The sequence below is a fragment of the Amphiprion ocellaris genome, chromosome 14 (assembly GCF_022539595.1).
Source record: "Amphiprion ocellaris isolate individual 3 ecotype Okinawa chromosome 14, ASM2253959v1, whole genome shotgun sequence".
NCBI lineage: Eukaryota > Metazoa > Chordata > Actinopteri > Pomacentridae > Amphiprion > Amphiprion ocellaris.
This window is the reverse complement of record NC_072779.1, coordinates 34,617,898-34,644,443: the sequence shown is the minus strand read 5'-3', so window position 1 is coordinate 34,644,443 and position 26,546 is coordinate 34,617,898. Positions and strand designations below refer to the sequence as shown.

Sequence of the window (26,546 nt, the reverse complement as noted above, 5' to 3'; positions counted from 1 at the left end):
AATTCCGAGTTTTTTTCCGCCAAAAGTATAGTTTTTGTGAATCGTGTAAATCCGTTGAGAAAATTGTAGGGGGGTAGGCAAGCGGCCGGCCGGCCGACGCGTCGCGAGCCGAGGCTTGTGATGGCCGCCCGCCGTGATGGCCATCCCGCCGCCGACATCTTTCGGCAACGCGCATTGCAACGCGCTTTGCAACGCGCATTGCAACGCGCATTGCAACAGGGGGGGCAGACATTTTCCGAGTTTTTTTCCATTTGTCATTCTCATCCCTGAACCTTGTCACTGATCATTCAAACCTAGAAGCTCCTAAAAGACTCTGATGTTGGAGAACAATGTTTCTTCAAAGATAACCGACCGAGTTCCACATAGTAAAGAACCTACAGGACTCTAAATGCCCTAATGCACCAAGAACCACCAAAACTCCTTTGGAAATCCTTACCAATGATTAGAACCTCCATTACTGATACAACAACCACCTGAAGAACCCTCTGAGCTCCTCGTTCAAGACAAGAACATCTAACTGGTTACAATAACCATCTCAAACACATCTAGAGCCTTCTCACTGGTGATGTGAACCTCCAACACTTCTAGAACCTCCTCAGTGACACCAAGAACTTCATCAATGATCACAACATCCACCTTAAGGAAACCCAGAACCTCTGAAATTGTGACAAACCCTCGAAGACTTCTACCTCAATGATGAGCAGAACATCCATAAAGATCACAAGAACCTCAGATCATGAAAAAAAGTGCTGTCTAAAACAATTTTTCTTCAAAATAAAACAATTTCTCAGTGGCCACAAAAAACACTTGAATTCCTCACTGATAGAAGAACCTCCTAAATAGTTACAGAAACCACCTAAAGAACCCCTACGAGAACTCCCGAAGACTTCTTGTACCTTCTCAATGACCATTAGAACCTCTTTGATGACTGAAGCACACCTTAGGACTTCTAGAACCTCCTCAATGACCACAAAAATGTTCTCATTGTCTATAAAAAAACACCTAAATTTTACCCAAAACATCCAAAGTTCCTACAAAAAAAACACGTAATGGCCACTAGAACCTCCTACATGGCTGAAAGAACCACCTAAAATGGACTCCCACAAGACCATGATGGTGAAGAAAACGTGTCTCCAAATTTATTGGCTGCGAAAACTCCCTGAAGGACATGTAGAACATCTACAACTGCTACAAGAACCTCCTTAATGACCACCAGGACTTCCTCAATGATAACTAGAACCCCATTCACCACAAGAACCAGCTAAAAATGGACTCTCATAAGACCATGATGCTGGAGCAAAGTGTTGTCTGGTACATTTCTCAAAAAAGAGTTTTCTCATAGGCAACAAGAACCACCTGAAGGACACTGAGAATGTTCATAGTTTCTAGAAGAACTCCCTCAGACTTCTAGAACCTTCGTAATGGCCACAAGAACCACCATAATGACAACTAGAACCTTCGTAATGACCACAAAAACCACCATAATGACATCTAGAACCTTCTTAATGACCACAAGAACCACCATAATGACAACTAGAACCTTCGTAATGACCACAAGAACCACCATAATGACAACTAGAACCTTCTTAATGACCGCAAGAACCACCTTAAATGGACTCCTACAAAACCATGATGGTAGAGTGAAGTGTTGTTGAGCACATTATTCCAAAAATAAATTTCTCATTTTCTACAAGAACCACCTGAAGAACACCTAGAACCTCCTCAATGGCTACGAAAACCACATAAGACATCCAGAACCTCCAGACTGAGCTCTAGAACCTCTTAATTGGCTACAACTAAAACCTTAGGGACCCTTTGAACTGCGACAATGACTCCTAAATAGCTGAAAGAACTACCTAAAAAACATCTAGAACCTCCTCAGTGGTTCTGAGGAACATCAAAAGCAGCTTTCCGTACTACAAATGTCTCTTAGATTTAGTTTACAAATTAAGTTTTTTTTTTTTTGTACATACAAACACATGAACAGGTTTAAAACGTTTCCTTGCAGAACGGCCAAACAGTTCATGTTTCGGCTTTTTAAATGTGAATATTAACAGATTTCTCCTCTTGTTCTAACTTATTGTTGAAACTACTCAGGGCTGGAACGTGTTCTGACGTTCTCTGAATGTTTTCATGCTGGAGGTTCTACTTGTTCCACAGTATTTTAAGGCTCAGAATTCTTCTTCCTCCACATCAAAAGTTTACAGACGTTTTATTTTGGCAGCTGAAGTTTAGACTCCATGAGGAGATTGATCAGGGAAACGTTGGAACCTTCTGAAGGCCTCGGTAACGTTGGAACCTTCTGAAGGCCTCGGTAACGTTGGAACCTTCTGAAGGCCTCGGTAACGTTGGAGCAGCTCTGAGGTTCATATCAGATCAGGACAAAGCAGCACAAACACTCAGTGACCATATAAGTAAAGAGGAAATGGACCTAAAACCTCCACAGACTCATATCAGCTGCAGTCTTCAGCTGTGGAATGAAGTTTTCGCGCCAAGGAAACGTCCTGTTGGGTCGCTGGGAGACACTTTGTTGGCCGTCGCCTTTTAGCCACAACCTGCTGCCAGTTCTCGATTCTGAGAGCCTCGTATGGTTGATTTATCAGACGTTCTCATTGTTCTCACGCATTTTTCACTAGATTTTCTTTATTTTAGACCCACAAACCATTTAAGAGACACAAACAGGAGATAAAAGACAGAACTACCTGCTGATTAGTTATTAATAAACAGTTTGTTCATCACAGATTTCCTGTAAACGACCTTTAAAAGGGGCTGCACAGTGGCGTAGTGGTTAGCACTTTCGCCTTGCAGCAAGAAGGTCCCTGGTTCGCGTCCCGGCTTTCCCGGGATCTTTCTGCATGGAGTTTGCATGTTCTCCCTGTGCATGCGTGGGTTCTCTCCGGGTACTCCGGCTTCCTCCCACAGTCCAAAAATATGCTGAGGTTAATTGATTATTCTAAACTGCCCGTAGGTGTGAATGTGAGAGTGATTGTTTGTCTCTGTATGTAGCCCTGTGACAGACTGGTGACCTGTCTAGGGTGTCCCCTGCCTTCACCTGAGTCAGCTGGGATAGACTCCAGCCCCCCCATGACCCTAGTGAGGATTACGCGGTGTATAGATAATGGATGGAAACGACCTTTAAAAGAGAAAACGGTGATCCATCAACGTTCTGCTGCAGATCAAACCAAAGATCGAATCTTCCTCCTTTGGTCGGACTTCGGTTCATCCCTCGACTGCTTGGGTTCCTCAAATATTCTAAAGTCCAAATGACAAGGAAAAATTTTTTAAAAGTTTTGTTTGCCCATCTGAACACTTCAGAGTAGCTTCATGCGAAAACCACCATCTTCTAAAATGTTCTGAGAAAGTTCTGTAAAGTTCTTCTAATGTTTTCAGCTTTAGTTTTTTTTTTTTTTTAAATTCCAGAATGTTCTTCTTGAAGGCAGGAGAACAATTTTTGAACGTTGCTTTGAGAACGTTCTTTCTTTGTTGTCATAGAACATGAACTGACAGAGTTCTCCAGGCATCCTCTGAACGCTCCGTCTTAGTACACTTTTAACCTCACAGGAACATTGTGGAAATGTTTCTAAAATGTTCTGAGAATGTTCTGCGGAGTTCTCATACTTTCAGCAGATTTTTTTATTTATTTTCCAGAATGTTATTCTCAGTTCTCTGAAGACGTTCTAAAAATGTTTGGTGATAGTGTTATTAGACGGTTGTGCCAAGTCTCTTTTTGGACAAATGTTCTAGACAGCATGTTCCTACACCATTGTGGTCTTGTGGGAGTCCATTTTTGGTGGTTCTTTCAGCCATTTAGGAGGTTCTAGTGGTTATTAAGGGTTTTTTTTGGAGCAACTGTAGATGTTCTAGGTGTACTTTAGGTGGTTGTTAGGCAGTTAGGACATTTTTATGGTCATTGAGGAGGTTCTAGAAGTCCTAAGGTGTTCTGCAGTCATCGAAGTGGTTCTAATGGTCACTGACAAGGTACAAGAAGTCTTAAGGGGTTCTTGTAGAGGTTCTTTGGGTGGTTTCTGTAACTATTTAGGCGGTTCTACTATCAGTGAGGAGTTCAGGTGGTTTTTGTAGCCACTGAGAAATTGTTTTTTGAAGAAGAATTGTTTTAGACAGCACTTTCTTTCATGATCTTAGGTTCTTGTGATCTTTAAGGATGTTCTGCTTATCATTGAGGTAGAAGTCTTCGAGGGTTTGTCACAATTTCAGAGGTTCTGGGTTTCCTTAAGGTGGATGTTGTGGCCATTGATGAAGTTCTTGGTGTCACTGAGAAGGTTCTACAGGTGTGGGGGTTCACATCACCAGTGAGAAGGTTCTAGGTGTGTTTAAGATGGTCATTGTAGCCAGTTAGATGTTCTTGTCTTCAACAAGGAGTGCAGAGGGTTCTTCAGGTGGTGGTTGTACCAATGATGGAGGTTCTAATCATCGATAAGGATTTCAAAAGGAGTTTTGGTGGTTCTTGGTGGTTCTTGGTGTCATTAGGGAGTTCGGGGTCCTGTAGGAGCCTTGATAACATCTGGAGAACATCTTTTTAACGTTCTTACTTTGTTCTTGTGGAACATAATCAGACAGACTTTAACCTCACAGGAACATTATCTGACAGCCTTGAAATGTTCTTTGTAGAATGAGAGTAGAACTTAAAAATATGACTAGAACTCGTAGATTGATTCTGATCAGTGATAGAAGAAGAAACATTAAATATGATCTAAATAATATCAGCCTGACTCTATAAACACAGAACCACAGAAACAGAAAAAACTTTATGTTTGAAGCTTCAGGACTTATTATGAATATTTCAAGTACAGTAAGTTTACAGTACAATACCAGAGTATTTCCAGTGTGGTATTAGTACTTCTAGTACTTCTACACTGCATGTATGACAGATACCTAAAATAATCACGTTACTGTTTCATTTTTATCACTTTATATCTTATTATTATCATTTATCTTTCATTTTTATCATTTTGCCTCATTCAGTCTCATTTTTGTGTCTTGTTTTAAAATTTTGTGTCTTGTTTGAGTCTTATTTTGATCGCTTTGTGTCTAATTTCAAAGTTTTGTCTTGTTTGTCATTTTGTGTCTCATTTTTATCATTTTGTTTCATGTTTTTATCATTTTTTGTCTAGCTTTTGAAGTTTTGTGTCTTGTCTTTGACATTTTGTCTCATTTGTGTCATTTTGTGTCTCATTTTACAGTTTTGTCTCATTTAGTCTCATTTTTATGTCTTATTTTTATCATTTTGTGTCTAGTTTTTAAAATTTTGTGTCATTTTGTCTAATATGCATTATATTTGTGTTTTGTTTTTGTTGTTTTGTCTTATTTTTATCATTTTGTCTCTTTTTTAGCATTTTGTGTCTCATTTTTATCATTTATTGTCTAGTTTTTATAATTTTGCATTATTTATTTTAAGTTTTGTGTCATTTTGTCTCATTTGCGTTATTTTTGTGTTTTGTTTTTGTCGTTTTGTGTCTCTTTTCGACACCCTCTCCGGTCCTTTCCTCTCTGCTCATTTCACCATGGATGGATCTCCAGCTGCTGTGTTTGAAGCTTCAGGACCATCAGATGAAGACATTAAAAACAAACAGTAGAAGCTCTGCACTAAAAAGGAAAACAGGAGACCAGCGACGGTTTAATGACCTTCAGATAACGAGGAAATGATATATTAAGAGGAGAGGGAGTGTTGATGTTCTCTGGACAAATTTGGAAATGTGGAGGTGATGCAGGAATGAAAACATTCGGCTCAGTTCATCCTGGACTCCACTAACATCTGATTATTTTAGATGTTTGTCATACATGTAGAAGTACTCGAAGTATTAATGCCACACTGGAAATACTCTGGTACTGTACTGTAGACTTGAAGTATTAATAATAAAAGTACTCAAAGCAGGAAAAGACTGACGTGTTCCACGTTAACAGATGATTAGATTAGATATTTAAATCAGATCATCATCAGCATAGAGACGGATTTTACTGTTAGTCATTGAAACATCATCTGGATGAGTTTCTGTTTGTTTTCTTTGTCTTTGGGACAGTTTTTATTTGTTTGTTGTTTTAATCATTTTGTTTCTCTCTTTTGACATTTAGTGTTGTGTTTTTGGCATTTTGTGTCTTATTTTTTTTCTTCTTTTTTGTGACTTTGTGTTATGTTTTGTTTGTTTTGTGTCTAGATTTGTACAGTTTTTGTCTTGACTTTCTTGTTGTGTGTCTCGTTTTTGGTGTTTTAGCCCCTTGGTTTTTCTCTCTTATGACATTCAGTGTCTTGTTTGGTGCATTTTATGTCTTATTTTTTGTGATTTTGGTCCTCTTTGTGGTGCTTTTGGTGCTTTTTGTGGTGATTTTGGTCCTTTTGTGGTGATTTGGTCTTTTCTGTAGTGATTTGGCATGTTTTGCTGGTATATTCGAATCTTTCAAGGTAATTTTGACTCGTTTTGGGGTGGTTTTGTGTTGTTTTGTGATTTTGTCTGATGTTTTGCTTGTTTTGTGTCTAGATTTGTACAATTTCTGTCTTGACTTTCTTGTTGTGTATCTCGTTTTTGGCATTTATCGTCTTGGCTTTTCTTGTTTTGTGTGATTTTACATCATTTGTGTTGTTTTGTTTGTCTTTGAGACATTTTTTTCTCACTGTTTGTTGTTTTTGGCAATTTGCGTCTCTATTGACATTTTCTGTCGTGTTTTTCTTGTTTCATATTTCTATTATTTTGTGTGATTTTGTCTCATTTCTTTCTTGTTTCGTATCATTTTGTGTTGTATTTTTCTTGTTTTGTGTTGAGATTTGGACATTTTTGTCTCGTTTTGATGGTTTTATGTGTCTTTTGGACAGTTTTTTCTCTTTGTGACATGAAACTATGATACATCCCATAATACTGATGCTCAGAGTTGACTATAGAGAAAATGATGAAAACACTGATTCAGTGTTTAGACTGGGAAAACGTGAAACTGATCTTGTGTCAGTTTTTATCAGAACTCAGATGTGTTTTTCCTCCTAAATGTCATGGTTCTATCTGCTGGACTGATGAAGTTCTGAGGATCAGAAATGATGGAAAAAGTCAATTAAAAAGTGATAAATCTGGACCTACCTCTATGGACTTTAAGGAAAATATTCCCAGTATGAAGGTAGAACTCTGATCATTAAGAAAGCTACTGGAGATGAAGAACCAGATGAGTTTTTGTGGTGAGTTTAGTATTTTTTTTGAGGATTTTAGTATTTTTTGTTTGTGATTTTCCATGTTTTTGCTGGCATATTTGAACGTTTCAGGGTAATTCTGACTCTTTTTGGGGTCATTTTGCAAGTCTTTTGTGCCAAATTTGAGTTTTTCTCGCCATTTCACTTCTTTTGTAGTAATTTTGGTATTTTTGCAGTGATTTTGGTCCTTTTTTGTGGTGATTTTGGTCCTTTTTGTGGTAATTGTGTTCATTTTTGTCGTGATTTTCTTTATTTTTGAACTGTTCAAGGTAGTTTCGTCTCTTTTTGGGATGGTTTTGTGTGTTTTTGTGGTAATTTTGGTCCTTTTTGTAGTAGTTTTGGTATTTTTTGAGGTGATTTTGGTACTTTTTGTGGTACTTTTGATCCTTTTTGTGGTAATTTTCCATGTTTTTGCTGGCATATTTGAACATTTCATGGTAATTTTGATTCTTTTTGGGGTCATTTTGCGAGTTTTTTGTGCCAAATTAGAATTTTTGTTACTATTTCACTTATTTTGTGGTGATTTTGATCCTTTTTATGGTAATTTGGTACCTTTTGTGATCATTTGGGTGATTTTCCTGGCATATTTGAACCTTTCAGGGTAGTTTTTGCTCTTTTTTGTTGTGGTTTTGTGTCTTTTTGTGGTCATTTTGGCCATTTTGTGGTTAATTTGGATGGATTTTTTGGGCCAAATTTTAGTTTTTCTTGCAATTTCACCTGTTTTGTGGCAGTTTTGGTCCTTTTCATGGTAAATTTGGCACTTTTTTGGTCAATTTCCATGTTTTTGCTGGCGTGTTTGAACGTTTCAGGGTAATATTTTAAATTTATTAATCAGCTTTGGTTTATTTCATTTACATTTTAGAGGTTGGGTTAAAAAAAATTTTCAGTGTTCTGCCATCAAGGAGCAGAAATCATCAAAGGAGCTGCACCATATAAAGAGGATTGAAAGGAATTACCAGGAGAGCTGAGGTGATTCCAGGTTAACTGAAGAGGGAGATGTGGTCTGGATGTGTTGATACGAGACGTTTCAGGATTAACGGCAGAGAAAAGGACTTAATGTGAGCTTAAAGCCTCCTAATATTCAGTTTATTAAACACTGGAGACGTGAGGAAAAGGTTGGAGAGATTAAATAAGATCTGGACTGGAGGATTGTCCTTATAGAAGAGGTTTAACAACAAAACAATTCTGAGGTTAAAAACTGACTTCAGATCAGCAAAGAAAAAACATGTCTCTGAAGAAATAATGAACATTTTTTGACAGAAACTGATATTTTATGAGATTTTATTGGAGGTTATTTTTTGTTTAGTTTTTGTTATTTTTGAGCTTGTTTTTTAAGTTTTGTCTTGTTTGTGTTATTTTGTCTCATTTTTATCATTTTATGTCTCACTTTTTATCATTTTTTGTCAAATTTTTATCATTTTATATCTCATTTTTATCATTTTGTTTTTCATTTTTACAATTCTGTCTCTTTTTATCCTTTTATGTCTTATTTTTACAATTTTGTCTCATTTTTATCTTTTTGTGTCTCATTTTTTACAATTTCATCTCATTTTTATTGTCTCATTTTTATCCTTTTATGTCTCATTTTTATTATTTTGTGTCTAGTTTTTTTAAGTTTCGTGTCTTTTTTGTCTCATTTGTCTTATTTTTGTGTCTCATTTTTATCATTTTATGTCTCATTTGTATCATTTTGCCTTGTTTTTTTAAAAAAAATCATTTTATGTATGAACCACAGATTACACACGACTGGTTCAAAGACTGTTGGAAAGTTTAAAATTAGATGATTGTTTCTGGTTTTCTGGTTTCTGGTGGATCAAAGGTGTAGTTTTAGGGTTCAGTGGATTAAAAGTAGATGAGCAGTGGAGGTAAAACTGTCCAGAAACTGCTGGTTTGTAGGTTCCTCCTGGTTTATCTCCTCTAACCTTTATTCTGCTGGTTTGTACTTTCCTCCTGGTTTATCTCCTCCATCCTCTGCTCTGACCTCTAGTCTGTTGATGGTTTGTAGTTTCCTCCTGGTTTTTTGACTCCTCTATCTGTTCTGACCTCCAGTTTGCTTGGCGGCTCACGGTCGCTTCGCCCAGAAGCTTCTGACCGACTTGTTCTCCAACTACACCAATGCCCTGCGTCCGGTGGAGGACACCGACTACATCATCAACGTCACGCTGCAGATCACGCTGTCTCAGATCATCGACATGGTAACCAAACCTCCAGGTCCAGATGTTGGTGGTGTCCATGACGTCCTGTATGTGCTGTTGTTCTGTATCACTTTGTTTTATGTTTTATGCATTTTGTGTGTCATTTTTGTTGTTTAATGTCTGGTTTTGGTTGTTTTGTGTCTCATTTTTGCTGTTTTGTTGTCTCATTTTTATTGTTTTGTCTATCATTTTTGTTGTTTTTTGTCTCATTTTTGTTGTTTTCTGTCTCATTTTTCTCATTTTGTGTGTTATTATTGTAACTTTGCATCTTATTTTTATTGTTTTGCGTCTTGTTTTTGTTGTTTTGCGTCTCATTTGTGTTGTTTTGCATCTTGTTTTGGTTGTTTTGTGTCTTGTTCGTGTCATTTTGTGTCTCATTTGTGTTGTTTTGCATCTCCTTTGTGTTGTTTTGCATCTTGTTTGTGTTGTTTTGTGTCTCGTTCGTGTCATTTTGTGTCTCATTTGTGTTGTTTTGCATCTCCTTTGTGTTGATTTGCATCTTGTTTGTGTTGTTTTGTGTCTCCTTTGTGTTGTTTTGTGTCGTTCTGCAGTTCAACCTAAAACTCTTTGTATTTTTACCTGGTAACCAAACCTCTAGGTCCAGATGTTGACGGTCCTCGTGGTTGTGTCCATGACTTCCTGTCCTTCTGTCCAACAGGATGAGAGGAACCAGATCCTGACCACCTACCTGTGGATCCGCCAGGTGTGGATGGACGCCTACCTGACCTGGAGGAAGGAGGACTACGACGGCCTGGACACCATCCGGATCCCCAGCAGCTACGTGTGGAGGCCGGACATCGTCCTGTACAACAGGTGAGTGCAGCTTCCTGTCCGGTGGGACTGGTTGTCCTCCCCGTCCTCACCGGTCTCCTTCCCATCCTCCCTGTCTTCACTGTTTCTCCTCACTGGTCTCCTCCCCATCCTCACTGGTCTCCTCTCCGTCCTTCCTGTCCTCACTGGTCTCCTCCCTGTCCTCACTGGTTCTCCTCACTGGTCTCCTTCCCGTCATCGCTGGTCTCTTCCCCGTCCTCCCCGTCCTCACTGGTCTCCTAGGCGTCCTCACTGGTTCTCCTCCCCGTCCTCCCCGTCCTCACTGGTCTCCTCCCCATCCTCACTGGTTCTCCTCACTGGTCTCCTTCCCGTCATCGCTGGTCTCTTCCCCGTCCTCCCCGTCCTCACTGGTCTCCTCCCCGTCCTCACTGGTTCTCCTCCCCGTCCTCCCCGTCCTCACTGGTTCTCCTCCCTGTCCTCACTGGTTCTCCTCCCCGTCCTCCCTGTCCTCACTGGTTCTCCTCCCTGTCCTCACTGGTTCTCCTCCCCGTCCTCCCCGTCCTCACTGGTTCTCCTCCCCGTCCTCCCCATCCTCACTGGTCTCCTCCCCGTCGTCACTGGTTCTCCTCACCGGTCTCCTTCCCATCCTCACTGGTCTCCTCTCCGTCCTTCCTGTCCTCACTGGTTCTCCTCCCCGTCCTCACTGGTTCTCCTCACTGTTCTCCTTCCTGTCCTCATTGGTCTCCTCCCCGTCCTCACTGGTTCTCCTCCCCGTCCTCACTGGTTCTCCTCCCTGTCCTCACCAGTCTCCTCCTCCCCGTCCTCACTGGTTCTCCTCCCCGTCCTCACTGGTTCTCCTCCCCGTCCTCCCCATCCTCACTGGTCTCCTCCCCGTCGTCACTGGTTCTCCTCACCGGTCTCCTTCCCATCCTCCCTGTCTTCACTGTTTCTCCTCACTGGTCTCCTTCCCATCCTCACTGGTCTCCTCTCCGTCCTTCCTGTCCTCACTGGTCTCCTCCCCGTCCTCAGTGGTTCTCCTCACCGGTCTCCTCCCTGTCCTCCCTGTCCTCACCAGTCTCCTCCTCCCCGTCCTCACTGGTTCTCCTCCCCGTCCTCACCGTTCTCCTCCTCCACAGTGCAGACGACGAGTTCTCCAGCTCCATGGAGACCAACGTGGTCCTGCGTAACGACGGCCAGGTGATGTGGGACCAGCCGGCCATCACTAAGAGCTCCTGTTCCGTGGACGTGGCCTTCTTCCCCTTCGACGTTCAGCAGTGTCACCTGACCTTCGGCTCCTGGACCCACAACGGCAACCAGATGGACCTGATCAACGCCCTGGACAGCGCCGACCTGGCCGACTTCGTCCCCAACGTGGAGTGGGAGGTGAGTTTTTATGGTGATTTTGTAGTCATTGTGGTAGTTTTTGTGGTAATTTTGGTAGATTTTGTGGTGATTTTGGTTCTTTTTCTGGTGGTTTTGGTGTTTTTTGTGGTGATTTTGGTATTTTTTGTGGCAATTTTGGTATTTTTTGTGGTGATTTTGGTCCTTTTTATGGTAATTTTGGTACTTTTTGTGGTGATTTTGTTTCTTTTTGTGGTGAGCGGTGAGCTTGTTTATGAGCTCAGAAACAAATTCTCCTCTGTGATTTAACTTTTGGTAAAATAAACTCGTCATCCGTCCAGGTTCTGGGCATGCCGGCCAAGAAGAACGTCATCCTGTACGGCTGCTGCTCGGACCCGTACCCGGACATCACCTTCACCCTCCACCTGAAGAGACGCGCCTCCTTCTACATCTTCAACCTCCTCATCCCCTGCATGATGATCTCCTTCCTGGCTCCGCTGGGCTTCTACCTGCCGGCCGACTCTGGCGAGAAGGTTTCTCTGGGCGTCACGGTGCTGCTGGCGCTGACGGTGTTCCAGCTGCTGGTGGCTGAAAGCATGCCGCCGTCTGAGAGCGTCCCGCTGATCGGTGACTTTACTGGAAAATATTTTACTGCACTCATGTTTTCTGTCTCCTTATTGTTGTTTTGTGTCTCATTTGTGTCATTTTGTGTGTCATTTCTGGCATTTTGTCTCATTTTTGTCATTTTGTCCCTCATTTTTGTTTTGTGTCTCATTTGTGTTGTTTTGTGCCTCGTTTTACTCATTTTGAGTCATTTTTATTGTAATTTATGATTCCAGATCTTTTTCTGGAATTGTCCCAACATACAGTAGAATTAAACCTCCAGGTATTTTTATTATGCTGTATACTGGGACCAGTCCAGATCTTTTTCTGGTTTACTATGTGGTGTACTGGAACACACAATGCTATTTTTGCCAGGCATTTTTATTTTCTGCATCTTTATCACTAAGAATCAGGTGTGGAATCAGCATTGCAGGTTGTTTTTATTTTACCATGGAAGTGTAGCGGGGCAACATCGCTAGCTTGACTCACTTAAAATCAAAGATCAGAAAACAGAAACAACTGTTCTTGATTTTTATGATCTTTATGGTGCTCATATGTGTCGCATCTTTTATTTCTGACCACCATCTGATAACGTTTCAAGATCTTCTCAAACCACTGCTTCTGTTTTCTAAGTGGTTCTGAATCTAAAGTGAACATTAGTGTGGGACAGAAAGACTCAAAGTTCAGGGAAAGTTCTACAAACTCACTGAGAACGTTCCTCCTTCTACTGATAGTTTACATGGAGCCACTTTAAAGACATGAAACTGGAGCTACCATCGGAGAAACACTGAATACCGTTATAAAGAGCAGGAAGCTGCCGGTCAGCAGGTTGTTGTTGTTGTTGTTGTTTACAGGAAATGAAGCCTTTTCTGTTTGTTGTCTGTAATGAGGCTCCATAAAACCAGTTGATTTAAAATATTCAGAGCCGGGAATCGATGATGTCGGTGCCTTCAGAGCTCCAGCAGCAGTTTGTTCATTAAATCTTCACACTTCAGCTGAAAACAGCTCAGAACAACTTCACAACTTCTAAACCACAGTGTGATCACTTTCTCTTTCATTATTTCTTTGTGTTTGTTTTTGTCATTTTGTGTCTCATTTGTGTAGTTTTGTGTCTCCATTTGTTAACTGCATCTCATCTTTTTTGTTTTGTGTCTCATTCTGTCATTTATGTAATTTTGTGTCTTGTTTCTGATGTTTTGTGTCTGGCTTATGTCGTTTTTTTTGTCTTTATCACTTTGCATCTCGTTTTTGTTGTTTTACATCTTATTTTTGTCATTTTGTATCTCGTTTGTGTCATTTTGTGTCTCATTTGTGTCTCATTTTTGTCACTTTGTGTTTCATTTTTGTCATTTTGTGTCTCTATGTTTTTTTGTGTCTCGTTTGTGTCATTTTGTGTCTCATTTGTGTCATTTTGTGTCTCATTTTTGTCACTTTGTGCCTCATTTGTGTCATTTTGTGTCTCCTTTTTTTATTTTGTGTCTCATTTATGTCATTTTGTCTTACTATTCACGTTTTGTGTCATTTGTGTGATTTTGTGGCTTTTTGATGTTTTGCGTCTGGCTTATGTCATTTTTTTGTCTTTGTCACTCTGTCTCGTTTGTGTCATTTTTTGTCTCATTTGTGTCATTTTGTGTCTTGTTTATGTCATTTTGTGTCTCATTTTTGTCATTTTGTGTCTCATTTGTGTCATTTTGTGTCTTGTTTATGTCATTTTGTGTCTCATTTTTGTCATTTTGTGTCTCATTTATGTCATTTTGTCTTACTATTCATGTTTTGTGTCATTTTGTGTGATTTTGTGTCTTCTGTTTGATATTTTTTGTCTGGCTTATATCATTTTTTTGTCTTTTTCACTTTGCATCTCATTTTTGTCATTTTGTGTGTTTTTTTTGTCTCATTTGTGTGTTATTGTCTCATCTGTGTCACTTTGTATCTTGTTTTTACCGTTTCATGTCTGGCTTTCAACAGGAAAGTACTACATCGCCACCATGACGATGGTCACTGCATCGACGGCTCTCACCATCTTCATCATGAACATTCACCACTGCGGTCCAGAGGCGCGTCCCGTCCCTGAATGGGCCGAGCGCTTCATCTTGAACCACCTCGCTCGCATCTGCTTCGTCAGCGAGGTCGGCAACAGCTGCTTGGGCGGCCGGTCGTCCCGGAAACAGCCGCTGTCCCAGGAGGAGTCGGACGCTCCGTCGGCCAACGGTGGCAGCAGAGGGACCAACTGGGACGTCAACGGACAGGTGTGGGGTGGGCGGGGCGAGGAGCAGGAGGCGGGGCCAGAGGCGACCAATCAGACGGACTGGAAGGAGGACCTGTTCATCACTGTTGACCACTCGGAGGATAAAGGAGCCGCTGGAGGAGAAGAGCAAGTCGAGGAGGAGTGGAGCAGCAACGGGGAGCTGGTGGAGAAGAAGGTCTCATTTTGTCTCATTTTTGTCATTTTGTGTCTCGTTTTTGTCATTTTGTGTCTCGTTTTTGTCATTTTGTGTCTCGTTTTTTCGTTTCGTGTCTCATTTTGTGTCTCGTTTGTGCCATTTGTGTCTCGTTTTTGTCATTTTGTGTCTCATTTTTGTCATTTTGTATCTCATTTTTGTCGTTTTGTGTCTTGCTTTTGTCGTTTTGTGTCTTGTTTTTGTCATTTTATGTCTTGTTTTTGCAGTTTTGTGTGTTGTTTTTATCTTTTTGTCTCATTTGTGCCATTTTGTGTCTTGTTTTTGTTATTTTATGTCTCGTTTCTTTCATTGTGTCTCGTTTTTGTCATTTTGTGTCTTGTTTTTGTCATTTTGTGTCTCATTTTTGTCATTTTATGTCTTGTTTTTGCAGTTTTGTGGGTTGTTTTTATCTTTTTATGTCTCATTTGTGTGGTTTTGTGTCTCATTTGTGCCATTTTGTGTCTTGTTTTTGTCGTTTTGTGTCTCGTTTTTGTTATTTTATGTCTCGTTTCTTTCATTGTGTCTCGTTTTTGTCATTTTGTGTCTTGTTTTTGTCATTTTGTGTCTCATTTTTGTCATTTTATGTCTTGTTTTTTCAGTTTTGTGGGTTGTTTTTATCTTTTTATGTCTCATTTGTGTGGTTTTGTGTCTCATTTGTGCCATTTTGTGTCTTGTTTTTGTCGTTTTGTGTCTCGTTTTTGTCATTTTATGTCTTGTTTTTGCAGTTTTGTGTTTTTATCTTTTTATGTCTCATTTGTGTGGTTTTGTGTCTCGTGCCATTTTGTGTCTTGTTTTTGTCATTTTATGTCTCGTTTGTTTTCATTTGTGTCTCGTTTTTGTCATTTTGTGTCTTGCTTTTGTCATTTTGTGTCTTGTTTTTGTCATTTTATGTCTTGTTTTTGCAGTTTTGTGTGTTATTTTTATCTTTTTATTAGGGCTGGGACTTTAACGCGTTAATTTCGATTAATTAATTGCAGCGAAAATAACGTGTTAAACTGATGACACGATTAATTGCACCCTCCTCAGTTCCCTCATTTCTGGTAACTCTGATGAACACTTCAGCCCAGTAGGTGGCGGTAATGAACCTAAAGTCTGTTTGTAGCCATGAAGAAGAAGCACAGAAAGTACTGAGTGAAGTCAGGCTCTGGTGAACAGTGAAGGAAGATGAGATTGAGCTTGTTGGACAGAAAGTTTCCTTTTAAAAATCTTCCTGATGGCAGCTTGGATAAAAGCCTGGTTGTGTGTAAATTGTACAACAAAGAGTTTTCTGATCACTGCGTCACTTCAAGCTGACGGTATCACCTCAATGTAAAACATGTTGCTGTTAGCACCAGAGCTAACGTTAGCTACGAGTCATGCTAACGGCTAACGGTGTAGCCATCCCATAATAGACCACTTTTCTAGACAGTGCTTGAGTTTACAGAAAGTCTTAAAATGTTGAATAAAATCGCTATAATTGCACTTAGATTTGCAATAATCTGTGAATGTAGCAGACAGATGAAAAATGCAGATAAATAGAAATGAATCATTTTTGTGGTTTAAGTTTTTACTCCGTCGAGGCTCTGCCTCCTTGGAGGAGGAATAACCTAAACAACAAAAATATCTCTTTAATAACTTAATTATAAAATTTTTGTTTATAAAAAAATTACATAAATAAAAATTGATATTCCTATAAAAAGAACCATCAAAATTACACCATTTATCAGACCCAGAAAAGATGAAAACAGAATGAATCTCTGGATTTTCAACTTTCTGAAGCTCCTTGAACTACTTATGCTGATTTTATGTGCCATACAGTGGAAAAAACAACTAAATTCAGGCTTTGAGTCATCAAAATCACTTTTTTCTATATGTCCCATTTTCCTTTTTTTAAATAAATTTTAAATTATAAACACATATATGTCTATTCATTGATTCAACTGTCAACCACAATTTTATTTGAATTGAAAAACTTCACTTATTGTGTCAAATATTACTGTTTGACACAACTGCAAGTAATTGCGATTAATTAATTACAAAGCCTGTAATTAATTAGATTAATTTTTAAAAAATCGCATCCCACCACTACTTTTTATGTCTCATTTGTATCATTTTTTGCCTCGTTTTCGTCATGAAGGGCGTGGGAGGTGAAGGAGGAGGAGGAGGAGCTGAGAGGAAGGAGATCCTGATGAAGACCCGTTGTGTCTGCCAGCATCATGGACTGAGGAAGAACGTGGAGTATATCGCCAGCTCCTACCAGGACCAGAAGACCGCTCAGCTACGCATCGGAGAGTGGAGGAAGGTCGCCAAGGTCATGGATCGCTTCTTCATGTGGCTCTTCTTCATCATGGTCTTCTTCATGAGCATCCTCATCCTGGGAAAAGCCATCTGAGTTGACGCCAGCTGTCGGTTGAGCTCCATTAGGCATGAAGTCAGAGTTTGGTTTTCCTGAAACAAGTGAAGGTTTGATAGGATTAAAGGTCCGACCCAACATTTTAACCTGCTGTCTCTGAGACAGTTTGTAGGAGAATGTTCTGATAAAAGCATCACTGATTTTAGGAAACCTTTGAATCAGCTCCAGTCAAGACGATTTGATCGGTTTAAAGAAATACGAACCAGTCTTTAATGAGGTGCAGTCAGACCATTCTGCATCAGGAACTTACTTTGAAAATGTCTCATAAAACATGAACAGATTAGGATTAATTAACTCCATCCTTGGATCTTTAAACTGCAGATTCTGAAGACACTTTTATCTAAATTTAACCCTCCAACTAATTTCAGTATCGCCCAAAATTTCAATAGATTAATCGTTTACTTTTCCTTTTAAGCAGGTTCATGACGTTACAGTAAACATGTGACTTTGATCTTAGAGAAAATTTTAACTTTTTCCACGAATTCCAACTTCATTCTCAGATAATATTCACCTTCCGCCTTGGAAATTTGCAACTTTAACGTCAGAGATGATCTGAGTTTTTCTTATACAATCATGGACTAAAGTATGGACACCCCTGGAATTTTTCCAGAAAATACAACATTTCACTCAGAAATTGTTGCAATTACAGATGTTGTTGGTAAACATGTTTATTTCCTTGATGTACATTGGAAAAGCACAAAAAAACAGAAGAAAAAAGCCAAAATTCACATAATTTTACACAAAACTCAAAAAAACGGGCCGGACAAAATTGTTGGCACCCTCAACTCAATATTTGGTTGCCACTCTTTAGAAGAAATAACGGAAACCAGTCGCTTCCTGTAACCATCAACAAACTTCTTACACCTCTCACATGGAATTTTGGACCACTCTTCTTTTGAAAACTGCTCCAGGTCTCTCAGATTTGAAGGGTGTTTCCTTGCAACAGCAGGTTTGAGATCTCTCCATAGGTGTTCAATGGGATCTAGATCTGGACTCATTACTGGCCACTTCAGAACTCTCCAGAACTTTGTCTCCAACCATTTCTTGGTGCTATTTGAGGTATGTTTCAGGTCATTATTCTGCTGGAACAGCCGTGACCTCTGCTTTCTGACACTAGGCCCTACAATGTGGCCCAAAATATCTTGATAGTCTCCAGATTTCATGATTCCTGGCACTTTCTGAGGACTTAAGAAGCAAAATTGTGTAAAAATATGAACAATCTCAAGGTTATAAGACCATCTCCAGAGATGCTGAAGTTCCTTTGTCCACTGTGCGTAATACAACCAAGAAGTTTATAACCCATGGAACTGTGGCTGATCTCCCTGGACGGGATGGAAAAGCAAAACTGACCAAAGATTGCAACACAGGATAGTTTGAATGGTGGATAAACATCCTCAGCCAACTTCCACACAGATCCAGGCTGTCCTGCAGACTCAGGGTGTAAAGTGCCAGCTGGGACCATACATCGTCATCTGAATGAGAAGAGGCGCTATGGCAGGAGACCAAGGAGAACCCCACTGCTGACAAAGAGACAGACAAAAAAGCCAGACTGGAGTTTGCAAAGATGTATCTGAGTAAGCCTCAGTCCTTCTGGGAGAACGTTTAGTGGACAGATGAGACTAAAGGCCTCTACACAGTGTTCAATTTCCAGCCGTCCCAGATGAAAGATAGCAATTGTGAGAGAGTCGTGGCTCTAAATCAGTGGTCGCACTGTGAGACAGGTTCAAGGACGGCTGTTTTCATGGTGACCAAAGACAAGCTGCCATAAAATTCTGACTGTCAGAAATCTGGGGTGATCATCTCACAGTGTGATGCTGCTGTGACCTACAACTAACTAACCAATAGAAATGCAGGATGAAATGACGTACTGATCAGTGCCACACTGGAGATAAACCCAAACTAAGCTAAACCCAACAAAGGAGACAGCCTGGTAGAGTTGTGGCAGCAGAAGCCTTTTAGATGTGTCCTCCAGCTCAAACCACAACCAGACAAAAAAGGACGAACCATGGAAGGATGTAGCGGCTCCCAGGTTAGTAACATAACATCAGCAGCTAGCTAACACACCGCTGTAAATAGTGGCCACAGCACTCAGTTTATGTTATTAAATTAATAAAAATTAAATCCGTTCATGTTTGGCTAGTTTCCCTGTGATTGTCGGAGCTCCATTTATGCTTCGGTTGTTTATTTTTCATGGATGGACGACGCATGCTTATTGCGCATTCACGTCAACTTACGTACATCATAGGCTGAGATTCAACTGCGTTTTCATCGTTCAGTCTGCACACAGCAAACTTCACGTCGTGGCCAAAGATGATTAGATTCATGTCATACAGTGGAGCAAGATGTGGACTTATAAGATTATTAAAATCACACAGTGTGTAGAGGAATTAAGGTAGAGCTTTTTGGAAAAGCACGTCATTCTACTGTTTACAGAAAATGGAATGAGGCCTCCAAAGAAAAGAACACAGAACCTACAGTCAGACATGTTGGAGGTTCAGAGATGTTCTGGGGTTGTTCTGCTGCCTCTGGCACTGGGTGCCTTGACAGTGTGAAGGAATCATGAAATCTAGAGACTATCTAAATATTTTGGGCTGTAATGTAGGGCCTATTGTCAGAAAGCTGGGTCAGAGATCATGGGTATTCCAGCAGGACAATGACCCCAAACATACCTCAGGTAGCACCAAGAAATGGTTGGAGACAAAGTTCTGGAGAGTTCTGAAGTGGCAGCAATGAGTCTGGATCTAAATCCCATTGAACACCTATGGAGAGATCTCAAAGCTGCTGTTGAAAGAAGGAACCCTTCAAATCTGAGAGAGCTGGAGCATTTTTTAAAAAAGAGTGGTCCAAAGTTCCATCTGAGAGGTGGAAGAAGCTTGTTGATGGTTACAGAAAGTGATTGGTTTCAGTTGTTTCTTCCAAAGGATGTGCAACCAGATATTGAGCTGAGGGTGCCGACAACTTTGTCCAACCCATTTTTTGAATTTTGTGTAAAATTATGTCAACGCTGTCTTTTTTCTTGTTTTTTTTTTTTGTGTTTTTCCAATGCACGTCAATGAAATAAACACATGTATACCAAAACATTTGTATCGGCAACAATTTCTGGGAGAAATGATGTATTTTCTGGAAAACTTCCAGGGGTGTCCATACTTTCATCCATGACTGTAAATCTACAGTTTTAGTATCAGAGAATTTCAGAGTTTCTTTCCCACAGATTTTTCTCTTTAACTTCAGAGAACATCCAAATTTTGTTCTCATAAATCTACGCCTTTATTTTCAGGAAGTTGTTTCTTGGAAATATTCACACAGAACGATGGCACTGCCTTCAAATGGAGCTCATATTTACGTGACATTAAAGGAAATTCTCCAGTAAAAATGCTTACAGAACACCTTTTGCCAAATCCTGTCGGTGTTAAAACTTCTCCAGACTGAAGTGAGTCAAACTTTTCACTTGTTTTAAAGGAAAGCCTGATTTTAAAGATGAAAACGTGGCTGGTTAAAGTTGTCCAGAGATAAAAACCGAGCTTCACTTCATTCAGCAGCTTCCATCTGTATTTAAAGTTTACGTTTGCAGCACTTTTTTATATTTATGAGTGATCTTTACTATTGGAACAAACCACTGACTCCAAGTTCTGTTCTCTCTTAGTGGATTTTATTCCATTTATTTATCTTTCACTCCAGTACAGACATTTAAAAACGTCCATATTTACATCAAACTTTCTATCATCAATGGTTTCCTGCAGAATCCATGAATGAAATGAAATATTTCAGGTTTGAATTCTACATTTTTTTTAAATTCACCCGATGTGTCAGAGGTAGTTTGGGAAACTGTGAAGCTGATTGTTTTGGTGAAATGAAGTTATAAATGATAATTCATCATCCTGCACTGTTTTTTCTCACTTTAACACGAGTTTATTTAGTGTGACCACATCTGCACAGAAATAAATGTGATAATCACGGTGACAAACGGAGATAAGAGGACGTTGTGATCCAGAACCTCGTTAGAAGACTGGACCTGATTGGATTTTCGTTCTCCAGAAAACAAAACGACAAACTAACAATCTAATTATCGGATCAGACGGAGAACGACTAAAATAATAAATAAAATAAAACCACAGAGCTGGGGAGGGAACTAGTTTGGAAATATATATCATTTTGTCTAATTTTTGTCATTTTGTCTTATTTGGAACTAGTTTCTTTTTGAGAATGAATTTGGAAATATATGCGATAAAACGTCTGAACAAAAATTTAAATTTGTGAGAAACAAACTCAGAATCATTTTTTCATTGCTTTTTTTCCCTGAAACATTCGACGTTATTTTCAGAGGATATTTGTGTTTTTCTTCTGTGACTTTCTTTGTGGTAAATTTACATCTTTAATCTGAATTTTCTTCTCTGAAATTCATGACTTAAATCTCAATTCTGTTCTTGTAATTTTGCAACTTTGATCCGAGAGAAAATCCATGTTCTTTCTCATGAACTTCCGACTTAATTCTAAAAGATTAGTAAAGTTTTCTTCTAAGAAGTTTTCCATGTCAATCTCAGAAAAAAATGTTTGTTTTATCAGGTACATTTACAGCTTTATTCTAAGAGAATATCCACATTTTGCTTTCCTTATAATATCTTCAAGATTCTTTCTACAGTTTTAATCTCAAAGAAAATCAAAGTTTTCTCTTTAGAAATTTACCACTATCCAAGTTTTTTCTCATAAATGTGCCACTTTGATTTCAGAGACTGTACAAGTTTCTCTTGTAAATTTACCACTTTAACCTTTAATGAAAATTCTTTGTGACAATAAAACCATAAATGTACAAGAAAAAACTCAGAATGTATTTGTAATTATGAAGCCATATAGTTATGAGAACAAATATGTTTTTTGTTTTTTAATTTACTACTTTAATCTCAGATAATGTCCTATTATTTTCTCATGAATTTACAACTTTAATTCCTGAATTCTGAGTTGTTTCTTTCAGAGGATTGCCTCCCCTCCCAAGGTTCCATCACCGTTGTCCAATAAAGTTTTCATCAAGCGATAAAAACTAAACTTCGCAGAGACCAGTTGAATATTTAAGCCTGCAATTAAAAGGTTTGTCATCTTCACATTGCAAACATAAGAAAAGCCAAACTACTTGCTGTAACTCACAGTTATATCCTATTTGTGTGGTGTTAAAGTTACACACTGTCAATGCCATGAATTACATTAAACTTTTCTTATTAAAACAACTTGGGTCACTGACCGTCTTTTGGATTTTAAACACTGATTCAGTTCTCGACCTCTTCATTCATGTCATCTTTTTTCAACAGGATGCATTGTTTGGAGTGCATTGTTTTGATGTCGCTCCTTCAAATGCATGGCCAAAGCATCAGTGATATGACCTCTGAGGATGGTGAAACATAGCGGACATACAGTCGTGCCAACTTCCCTCTTGCTAATTACTGAAGAGAAACCTCTAGGAAGTGGTTCGTTTTTCTTCTCAATCATTCTAGGAGCAGGAAGCTTGACAAGAGGAGGAACATGATTCTGAACAGGTGCAGAATGATTATCTAACCAGTATCGCTCCACTTCCTGCACCAGCTCAGGTTCCTTCCCTGCAAGTGAGGTGATGTTCCATGTCTCCAAAGCTAGTCTACGCCACCAGGGGGCAGTGCGCCTAGACGCCCACTCCTGCCTACTGACTGGTTGACATAGCACCTGACCCTGATTTCCTGCTCGGTGGGTGGTGGGCCCACCAGGCGGCGACCCCGTGTTACTTTTTCGGGCCGTACCCAACCGAGCCCCACGTGGCCCCAAGGCCACCAAGTGCTCTCTGAAGAGCCCCTAACCCCCCAGACCTGGCTCCAGGGAGAGGCCCCGGTTTCCCTGGTCTGGGCGAGGTGGCGGGAGGTTCCTTCATGTTCAAAATGAGAATAGCAAGCTGAGTGTTACTGGACTTACCTTGTTTAGTGGTGAGATCAAAGGTTAAAAGTCATGTGCCTGGAAGTCCAACAAACTCATTAGGGTGGGTACAGGTCTGGTGTGTCATCACTCCCTGTCCAATCAGTGGCCTGCACTCTGTAGACGTCAAATTATCAGCTCGACTCAGCTCGCTTGGAACCCTGGCCGAGTAGGTACTAAAATAGTACCCTGGTACCAGGTGCTACGTCCTAATGGAAAACCTCAAAAACTGAGTAGAGTCGAGCCGAGTAGGTGCTGGTGGAAAAGCACCACATATGACCTATTACCATCTCCGAAGATTGTCTGGTTTATTCACTCAAACAAAGCGAGACCAATTAAACGAGCAATCCACTGCTCATTATGGACTGAAAACTAGATTTATCCCTGAGCACTTCAAAGTCTCTAATACACTATATACAAACCAGAGAATCTTACAATACTTCCCCTTCTGATCCTGTATTTGTTACAAAGACTGGTCAGATCATGACCTTATCCTGATTCCTCCTCATCTGTGAACAAGTCTGGATTCCCAGCATGTTCTCTGGCCTTTTCTTCTGTATTAATGCAGTCTCCAGCCAAGGAGATCTGCACCACCAAATCAAAGCCTTTAGCATAGCAGGTTTTCATCCGCTACAATCCTCAAGACCAACACTAGGCCCAATTTTTGTTTCATTCTTATGAGAGGATGTTTTTTATGGGTCTACAGGCCCGAGACCCTCTGATGATCCCTGACTATCCCCCACCACAAAGACTCAGCTCAGTTATCACCAACATAGCGCTCATCTGCATTAAAAACACAATCAGCTCCAAACTGATGGTGTGGTCCTGCTGGAAGTGGGTCAACTGGTAATTTGTGTTCAACAGACATCTACAACATTTATGCAGCAGACACATTAAAGTCTGAATAAGCTGCACTGTGGAGTCACAGCAGAGAGACTGGTGTTCAGGTTGTTCATTCTTTAGCTCTTTTGCTCCATCTGTTGTTTGATTTTCATTCCTGCAGTATTAACGTTCCTGTTGAGGCAGCGAGGGAAAACTACACCTGATACACTTGATATTACTCTTTATGTTCTGTGTGTGTGTTCATGTAATTTATTCATTTTAATCTTGTGTGTTGTTGGTTTCAATCACAGTCCATTTCTTTGCACAAAACAACAAATTTTATTTTTGTTTTTGTTACAGTTTTTTAAACATACAGTCAGGTCAGTCATTTCATATTTAAAGCATAGAAAAGGGAAAACATTCATTAAAACATTTTTTTAGACTCCACCGTCGTTTGTTTAATGGATAATTCTGATTCAAAGTTGATTCCTAAAGACATAAAGATCTTATTAGTATTCATTAAAACTGTGATTTTTTAGATTATTTGACTCACTTGGAGACACAAACTGATCTTTTGAACCAGATGAACCAGTACGATGAAGCTGGTGTGTCTCAGCAGAAAAACATGAATCAGAATCTACAGTTGATCAAACATGTAGATTTATTACATTTACAACTAGAATGGGTCATTCCTGGAGAAATTTCTTCTTCTATTATTCTTCTACTAACTATTCTGCTGCTCAGTGTGACTGACTGTAGTGATGATCAGAGGAACCTTTTTATCACTATGAGGATTGAGGAATGGATAGAGTGGTTCAGTGAAAGAGCAGCCTCTAAAAGAGTAGATGTGATCTGCATTATCAGCATCATAGAAGGAGACCAGACCCTCCTCATGATCCACAAATACTCCCACCTTCTCGTACGGTGACTGAACAGAGAGACGGACATAAGGATCAGCAGAAGCTCTGTATACTTGGTCCATCAAACCGATCTTCCAGTAACCACACTGAGGACTCAATGAGCCTCGACCCTTCCTGTTGACTGACTCTCTGGCCACTCCTACCCACCATCCAGCCTTCTCTTTAACCTGAACCTCAAAGTAAAATCTGCCTGAAGAACAACTCTGCTTTCCTAAAACATTGGTCCACCAAGTAAATCTCTCTGGATTGTTTGGAAGATTCTTCATCACATCAGCATGACTCACTTGTTTCCCGTCATCAGACAGGATGAGGTCATTTCTTGCTGTATCAGGATCCAGAGTCACATCCACTGCAAACCTCTTGATTAGTTTCAGTTTGGCCTTCTTCATGACTTCTGTCAGTGTCTCCTCTATCTGAGCTACAGCTCTCACCACAGTCCCCTCATACGATGGAGGACGGATGTTGACCTCCACCAAGTCCTTGGTGGGTGCAGCAGCTTTCAGGGCCCTGAAGCTTTGGAGGAGGTGGGGGTGGTCTTCAGAGCCTGAGAGCTGCTTCATCTCAGAGCTCCTCTTCATCAGCTCAGAGATTTGCTGCTCCAGATGTTTGATGGAGTCTTTAGCCTGTTCCTCTGCTGCTTTCTGTTGGTCTTCCACCTCCTCTATGAGCTGCTTCAGGCGTCTCTCAACCATCTCCCTCAGAGCAGTGAAGACCTGAACACCTTCTGCTTTCTGTCTGTCTGCAGCATCATTACTGATCCTCAGAGACTCTCGCATCTCAGAAATCTTCAGGCGTCTCTTCTGGATCATCTGCTGAACTTGAGCATCCATCTTCAGCAGCTCTGCCTTCTGTTCCTCATATTCTTCCATCAGAAGAACAAAACGGTGAGTCTTGTGGTCTAAAACAGAGCAGAGCAGGCAGATACATGTGTGGTCGGTCCGACAGAACAGTTCCAGAGGTTTGTCATGCTCCGGACACATCCTGTCTTCCAGGTCCTCCACAGGCTCCACCAGCTGATGTCTCTTCAGGCCTGACTTGGTCAGATGAAGCTCCAGGTGAGTCTCACAGTAGGAGAGCAGACACACCAGGCAGGACTTCAGGGCCTTCAGCTTGGTTCCAGTGCAGACGTCACAGAAAACTTCTCCTGGTTCAGCAGCTTGTTGCTCTGAGCTGCTGGTTTCCTCTTGAGCTTCACGTCTGAACAGAGCCACCATCTCAGAGATAAAAGTGTTGATGTCAAGTTCAGGTCTCGTCTTAAACTCCTTTTTACAGGTGGGACACTGGCAGATGTTGCTAATGTTCCAGTGATCAGTGATGCAGTTTTTGCAGAAGTTGTGTCCACATGGTGTGGTGACGGGATCAGTAAACACATCCAGACAGATGGAGCACAGGAACTGATCCTCCGTCAGCACTTTGTGGGCAGCAGACATGTCTGTACTCTGAACAGAAGAGGAAAAACACATTAGATATTACTGAACTGCAGTAACAAATACAAACACTATTTAAATCTATGATTTAATCCACTCAAGATGTGCAAATGAAAATGAGTCTGAAAAAATCATATTTTCTTTTAATGCCAGGAAACAGCTTGTTGCTGCCACCTTCCAGCCTGTACTTGATTATGGAGATATTGTTTACATGAATGCCTCGACCCACTCTCTCAGACTGTTGGATGCTGTTTATCATGGAGCTCTTAGATTTATAACGGACTGTAAACCTCTCACTGCACTTTGTACTCCTTGGTTAACTGGTCATCACTGTCCATGCATAGACTTCTCCACTGGGATCATTTCACTCACTATCCATTCTTGGTCTGCTGCCCACATATTTATTTACCATCCTACATGTCACATAACAGTTCAGCTATAGTCTACGTTATCAGGACTTCATTACTTTCGCCGTCCCCTCAGTCCACACAGAGCTCAGCAAAACAGCTTTTTCTTA

The 26,546-nt window shown here is 40.3% G+C and overlaps 2 protein-coding genes across 3 annotated transcripts in view; one reads left to right on the top strand and one right to left on the bottom strand.

The window, feature by feature from the left end:
• The window catches only part of LOC111586718 (neuronal acetylcholine receptor subunit alpha-10-like), a 30,966-nt gene extending 8,780 nt beyond the window's left edge, over positions 1-22,186 (top strand). The window contains exons 2-7 of the mRNA XM_055017552.1: positions 9,239-9,384; positions 10,043-10,197; positions 11,292-11,538; positions 11,838-12,123; positions 14,065-14,519; positions 16,654-22,186. Of these exons, the coding sequence (XP_054873527.1) occupies positions 9,239-9,384; positions 10,043-10,197; positions 11,292-11,538; positions 11,838-12,123; positions 14,065-14,519; positions 16,654-16,908 (1,544 nt within the window). The 3' untranslated portion in view covers positions 16,909-22,186. The remainder of the gene's footprint in view (positions 1-9,238; positions 9,385-10,042; positions 10,198-11,291; positions 11,539-11,837; positions 12,124-14,064; positions 14,520-16,653) is intronic.
• A 2,199-nt stretch (positions 22,187-24,385) lies between these two features.
• LOC111586719 (E3 ubiquitin-protein ligase TRIM39-like) lies at positions 24,386-26,035 on the bottom strand. Of its 2 annotated transcripts, XM_055017516.1 has the most exons (2): positions 25,814-26,032; positions 24,386-25,783 (listed from the first exon to the last, which is right to left on the bottom strand). In XM_055017516.1, the coding sequence occupies exons 1-2, from the start codon at positions 26,030-26,032 to the stop codon at positions 24,407-24,409; spliced, it is 1,596 nt and encodes a 531-aa protein (XP_054873491.1). In that variant the 3' UTR covers positions 24,386-24,406. The 2 variants fall into 2 exon arrangements, with proteins under 2 accessions (XP_054873491.1, XP_023152270.2); XM_023296502.3 differs by having other exon boundaries at positions 24,386-26,035.
• Positions 26,036-26,546: the final 511 nt, after the last annotated feature.